This window comes from Punica granatum, chromosome 4 (genome assembly GCF_007655135.1).
Source record: "Punica granatum isolate Tunisia-2019 chromosome 4, ASM765513v2, whole genome shotgun sequence".
Taxonomy (NCBI): domain Eukaryota; kingdom Viridiplantae; phylum Streptophyta; class Magnoliopsida; order Myrtales; family Lythraceae; genus Punica; species Punica granatum.
In genome coordinates, this window is record NC_045130.1 from 30,323,963 (window position 1) to 30,330,372 (window position 6,410).

The 6,410-nt window shown below is 37.4% G+C and overlaps 1 protein-coding gene across 1 annotated transcript; it reads left to right on the forward strand.

Annotated features, from left to right (window-relative positions):
- The first annotated feature begins 3,678 nt into the window (after positions 1 to 3,678).
- On the forward strand, positions 3,679 to 5,336 carry LOC116204309 (F-box/LRR-repeat protein At3g26922-like). Its single transcript, XM_031536399.1, has 3 exons — positions 3,679 to 4,690; positions 4,801 to 4,959; positions 5,061 to 5,336. Exons 1-3 carry the CDS (start codon positions 3,746 to 3,748, stop codon positions 5,334 to 5,336), a joined length of 1,380 nt encoding a protein of 459 aa, XP_031392259.1. The 5' UTR covers positions 3,679 to 3,745.
- The last annotated feature ends 1,074 nt before the right edge of the window (positions 5,337 to 6,410 follow it).

Consider the following 6,410-nt stretch of genomic DNA (forward strand, 5'->3'; position numbering starts at 1 on the left):
AATAAATTCAATCAATAACAACTACTAAATTAAAGTTATAATTTAATTGTAATTTTACAAAAATAACTATCTAACTTTACCTATTTTTTCTCATCCACACGAGAAGGTTATGTGGGATTATTTGGGTCATTAGGTTATGTATAGACTAATACGATTATTCTTTAATCGTTCAAGCAAAATACTTCATATATCCTTTTGGGAAAATGACCCAAATAATCACAAATTTAACACTTTTTCTACGTTTTATCACAAATTAATTTTTTCTATAAAAAATACACAAACTATCGATCCATTATAAGTTTTATCATACCGTTATAGTCTTTGTCAATTCTAACTGGAGGTGCTGACATGGCATTGACAGTGACACATGGTGCACGGAAATTGGCTATGTAGGCCCCATATAAATTTTATTATTAAAAATCATTATAAATTAAAAAAAAAAAAAAAGAGATTCTATGCACCACCATCCTCATCTTCTTCTCCCCTCCATCTCCTTCGGTCAACTACATGCCCCTCTGCCTCCGATGATCCTCCACTTCCGACAAGTCTCTACACCGAGCCTCTTTCTCGACTGTAGCAGCATCTTAGCAGCAAGCAAGGGGATGGCAGGAGCCACGTGAACCCTGGAAACTCCTTGAAACGAGCTCGACACGGGTTGTCCAAGGGCACTACAGTGGTAGGGGATGGAGTGGTAATAGCAGCTTCGGGAGAGCAACAACGCAGAGAGTTCGGCGGAGGCAGCAATAGCTCAGGATGGATGGGAGCTGTAGCAACGTGAAGGTGGGGGGAGGAGCGGCAACGGCAGAGCTCAAAGGGTGATAGAGGAGAAGGAAAGTGAGGATGGTGATGGTGATGGTGTAAAGCAAAACAAAAGAAGATGATGGTAATGGAAGTGGATGGTGGTGGAAGGAAAGAACAACGGCGATTCTGCAGTGGCAGGGAGACAGCGGCAACACAACAACAACAACTCAGCGAGTTTCGAGAAGAGGAATGTGATGAAGACGAGGATGATTGGTGTTGGCGGTAGTGGGCAGAGGAAGGTGACGAAGAGGAAAGAAAATAAGAAAGTTATGGAAGGGTGGTGATGGAAGGAGGCTGTGAGCAAAGGGTGAACTAAAGAGGGGAAAGGAAAAGGATAATGGTGATGTAGATGAAAAAGGGTGAGGAGATGGGAATGGTTGTGATGGCTATGATGGAGTGACTGTGATGTGGTGAGGAACGAAGGAGGTCAAGGAAGATGGTGGTGATGGAATGGAGAAGTAGAGAATGTAAGAGGGGATGGTCGAGGTTGTGGTGATGGAGGCGGCAGAGGTGAGGATGATTGTAGAGAAGGTATGTGCAGAGACTTACCAGAAGTGGAGGTTGGAGGTAGAGAGGCGTGCAGTCGAACAAAGGAGATGGAGGGGAGAAGAAGATGAGGGTGGTTGTGTGTGCAGAGACTTCTCTTCCTCCCCCTTTACCTTTTTTTTTTAAAAAAAAATTTATAATGATTCAGAGGTGTAGTTGCCTACGTAGACAATCTCCGTGCGCCATGTGTCACCGTCAATGCCAAGTTAGCACACCCAATTAGAATTGATGGAGATCGTAACAACGTGGTAAAACTTATAGCGGATCGATAGTTTGTGTATTTTTTATATAAAAAAAAATTATTTTGTTATAAAACATAGAAAAAGTGTAAAGTTTATGATTATTTTGGTCATTTTCCCTATCCTTTTGTATAATTTATTTTGTTGATTAAATAACTCGTAACGGAAAATAAATACTTCAAATAAAGTTCATGATAAAATAATTTTAAATAAATATTGTCAATTTAAAAATATATATGTTGTCATATAAAAATAAAATAATTATTTATTTTAAATTTAAAATAAAAAGTAAATTTAAAATAAAGTTAAATGATTTATAAGATCAAATAAATAACCAAAACAATATAAATAAATAACTAAAAATATAAAATTAAATATATTTTTTAAAATAAAACTAAATAAGAATAATGAAGTTGATCTTTTAACAATATAAAATTAAAAAAGAATAAAATAAATATAATAAACTACAAATTTAATGAATTAACTATTAGAAAATATTGTCAAATATTGTAAAATTGTTTTTAGAAAAATTGTAAAATAAATATTATTCGATAAAAACAAAGCATTCTTTGAATTGTAAAAAAAAATTAAAATAATATTAATTTCAAAATTGTAGAATAAATATTTTTAAATAATATATATTGAAATATAATTATTATTTATTGTAGGTAAATAATTTGAAAAAGAAAATACCCAAATAAAGTGGATAAAAGAATTTTAAAAAAGAAAGAGAAGAACAAACTTCTCTCTCTCAAGGAAGAAGAAGATGATTGGGGGTAGGGTGTGGTGGCTCCCGACGCCGGCCAACACCCCCAGACTAGATCGCCCCGAAGAGAGAGAGTGGAAAGATTTTGATCTCCCCCGGATCTGTGAAGAGAGAGAGTTGGGGAGCCACCACCGCCTCGAATCTCCCCTACTCTCTCTCTTCGCGGCGACCTGGTCTTGGGGTGTTCTTGCCGGCCCGGGAGCCACCACTTCCCCATCTTCTTCTTCAAGCAGTGCAGCCAGTCCCCCTTTTTTTCTTTTAAATTGTGCTGGCTGGTTTAGTTTAATAGAGAGGGTCATTAAACAGGTCAATCTTCAGGGATACGTCAGCGATCCTTCAAATTACTAAACTTTGGCTTTGACCTGATAAATTTGTTACGAATTTAAAGATTTGTGGATAAAAATGAATTTTTCATATTAAAAGGACTAAAAAAAACTCGTGTACTACCTTGGTACATAAGATTGGGTATCGTGATAGAATCATTATAATTTCAAGGATTTTATGTATTTTTGGTATTCAATCAAATTCTATTCTGTCGTTATTCTGTCCAATAAGAAAAAGAGGAAAAAAGAAAAAGAAAAAGAAAGAATCAGAATCTCAATTTTAAGTTAAACCCCCTAAATCCATATCCTGTGTCAATGCTACTATCCCTAGTTTCTATATTGCGAATCAAAACACCCCCCCGCCGAAAAGTTCAGGGATATGGAAACTTCAAGGGTAACATACAAAGGCAACTGAAACTATATGATGCATTTTCAGATTGTCTTTAAACTTGAGGGGCCTAATTAAGTGGAAAATGACCCTTAAATAAAAGAGAATAATATATTTTTGCGCCAAGCAAACAGAATAATATATTTGCTTGATCATCGGAATGAAACTAATATCTGCTTTCTCTCCCTTTGGCCTCTTAAGTTCCTAAAACCCTACACACACACACACACACACAGAGGGAGGGAGAGATTAGAAGGTGAATCGTTAGTTTCCATTAATTTTCTCCCATGCAGTAAGTCTTGTTTTGTTGTTGTTTCTCTTGGAATGTCGTACGTACGTTTGCTTTCATAATCTGTGAATGTAAACAATAATGTTCCCTGTGCTGTCAGCTATAATGCTGATCCCTTAATGGCGTAAAATCATTTGTTCTTGATCTTATCTGCCAATTGTTTGATGAGATGCCTGACGGTATATATTTACGAAATGTCATCCTCCTACTGAATTGTTTTTCTTTTCATTTTTTTCGTTCCGTGTGTCTTTGCTGATGGCTTGATTGCCGATAACTTTTGCTGTCTTGCACATACGTGACTTGATGGACTGCTGATTAATGTTATTTGCTAAAACTTTTTATTTTGCCCCTTGATTGGCAGTTTAAGGTTGTAGGTCATAATTGGTATATTCCATGGAGCCGACTTCTGTGGTGGCTCAAGCTATATGCAAAAACTTGTCTGATAACCAACATGTGACTCATTCTAGTTGGCTTTGCGATCTGCCTGATGCGGTTCTTTACCACATCTTATCCTTCCTCCCTATGAAAGATGTCGTGACAACGAGCATATTGTCAAAGAAATGGCAATATTTTTGGGCTTCAGTTCCTAATCTTGAATTTTGTGAAAGCGATTTCAGTGAGAGGTCCCTCTTCATGAACTTTGTCGACAGAGCTTTTATTTTTCGTGATAGGTCATCCATAAGAGCTCTCTCTCTCTCATGTAAGGTACGTCGTGATGCACCCCGCATCAATGCATGGATTACTGCTGCGGCAAGGGGTGACTTGGTGGAGCTCTCTCTAAACCTACAAGATAATGAGCCAATCACGTTGCCTTGCCGCATATTTGGATCTGGAGCGCTGAACAAGTTTGAGTTGAATTCGTCTTGCATCCTTAGGTCTCATTCTTCAGCTTGTCTTTCAAGTCTCAAGGTCGTAAGTCTGACGAGAGTCACATTTGTGGATGATAGCTCAATCCGGAATTTGTTCTCTTCACCATTGTTGGAGGAGTTGTCTATTAAGCACTGCAAATGGATGAATCTGAAATCCGTGAGCATCTCTGCTCCTAAGCTTATGAAGTTGTCAATTGATGATTATGATGGCGATTTCTTGGAGGAATGTGTCTCGTATGACCGCCAAATAGAAATAGATGGGACTAGTCTCACTTCTTTATTTTATCGAGGTGAGCTGATCAATAGATATTGCCTTCGCTCTGCCTATCAGCTTGTCGAGGTTGAGATTTCTACTTCTGATCATCCTGCTCTAGGAGTAAAATTTGATCTAGTTGCCAAGAACTCATATGAGCTTCTTGGTAGTCTATCTAGTGTGAAAAGCCTAACTCTTTCTGAGGTGTTTCTCGAGGTATGCCTAATTCCATGCATTTTGTACCTACTGTCGATATAGTCGCAGCCTTTGAAGAACTTTGAGGTCAGTATTTAAAGAACACTTACATCATTTGGCTTTTCTTTTAGGATCTTGGGAGGAGGATTCAGCTCTTTGATGCAATTCCCGTGCTCAGCATGATGACCAAGTTGAAAGTGACAGAGGAGTACTTCACTTTAGTAGATTATCCCGCATTTTTTATGCTTCTCAGAAGATCCCCCAACATTCATACCCTTGAATTTGCAGAGGTAATGATTTTTCTCATAAGATTTACTTGTGACGACATCATTATCAACACTCGAAATCGTTGTCGTCCGGCAAGGCAACTGAAAAGCCATTGTGGTTTCAGGCATTGGACTCGGCATATACGGAATCGATGGGAGAGGTGCCTCTGTGTTTCAGTACGCAGCTCAAGAAGATAGAAATTGGCACTTTTTGTGCAACCTCTAACGAGTTTTCAGTGGTCAAGGCTTTGCTGAAGGCTGCGACTGCTTTGGAAGAAATGGTTATGCACGTCAAGGGGGATAACATGGATAGAGATGCTATCTCGAAGAAGTTGATGGTGCTTCCTAGGGGATTGAATTGTCGAATAATCGTAGTACCAGATAGAGAAACTCAGGCATAGGAAGTGACTCAGATGTCAAACATGATTAGGACTTATAGCATATTACCTGAAGTCGATATGTTTCGCCACATCTTCTATGAATTCTGAACATATGGCTGGTTGTCTAACTAGGATGACTTGGAGCATAGGTTGGTGACCTTTCCTTTTCCTTTGATGGTTGCATAGTTACTCGACTTTCTTTTGTAGGTGACATACTATCCATTTTTTAACGTGCCGGTCGCATAAATTAGTTCATCACTTGCTTAAATTGTAAATTTAAAGGGGCAATGCTATTTATCCTGTTAGAAAACCAAACATGTTTAGGCTTCTTTTTTGTTTCAAGAAAAACGAACTCCAGAGTGACATTTGTTCTGCAGTAAAATCTCGGTTTCGGTCAACCGCATATCATTACAACAAATGAGCTAAGCTATTAGTTATTAAACGGAAAATATTAGTAATCTTTGTAAAATATCTCCTTGAAGCCAGTGTTAATTAAGTAGAACAAAGGCAAGGAGTGGTAACACCTAAAATCTCTTAACAACAAATGAGCTAAACCGTTAGGAATTATATTGACAACAACACAACAAGTGGATCTGTCGTTGCCTTCCTAGCAAGTCAATTAGCGCAAATATTGACATCTCAATGGATGTAGTAAAATGTTGCCTTTCGTTCACATGAGTGTATTTTTGTAATCATGGTATGATACAATCTTTTTTTTTCCCCCCTTTATGTTGTCAGATGACCAATTATTTATCTATTTATCGTCAGATGACCAGTTCAATTGTCCTTCGCAAAGGGGAAAATTTGAAGAACTGAGCAAGAATCGAACTGGAATTCTCTTGCTTGGGACGTACTCTACTTGCTGCACTATCACTTCTTCAATGGCCTATGCAACAGGTTGAAGATAATATATATATATATATATATATATAATGAAAGCAAGATACGAGGTGGGTCCAGTATATATTCATACATAATATAAATATATTAATAGATTGCCTCAGAACGCTTTGTTTTTTAGTGAAATTCAATAATTATATTTTGGTATACTTTTAAAATGAAATTAGTAACAAAATCTTCCAAAATTATTTTCGG

Bases quoted from the DNA above. Each gene is read 5' to 3' on its own strand.
- LOC116204309 (XM_031536399.1), top strand. From the start codon at position 3,746: ATGGAGCCGACTTCTGTGGTGGCTCAAGCTATATGCAAAAACTTGTCT. The intron at 4,691-4,800 runs GTATGCCTAATT...CTTTTCTTTTAG, and splicing joins TTTCTGAGGTGTTTCTCGAG to GATCTTGGGAGGAGGATTCA. The intron at 4,960-5,060 runs GTAATGATTTTT...TTGTGGTTTCAG, and splicing joins ATACCCTTGAATTTGCAGAG to GCATTGGACTCGGCATATAC.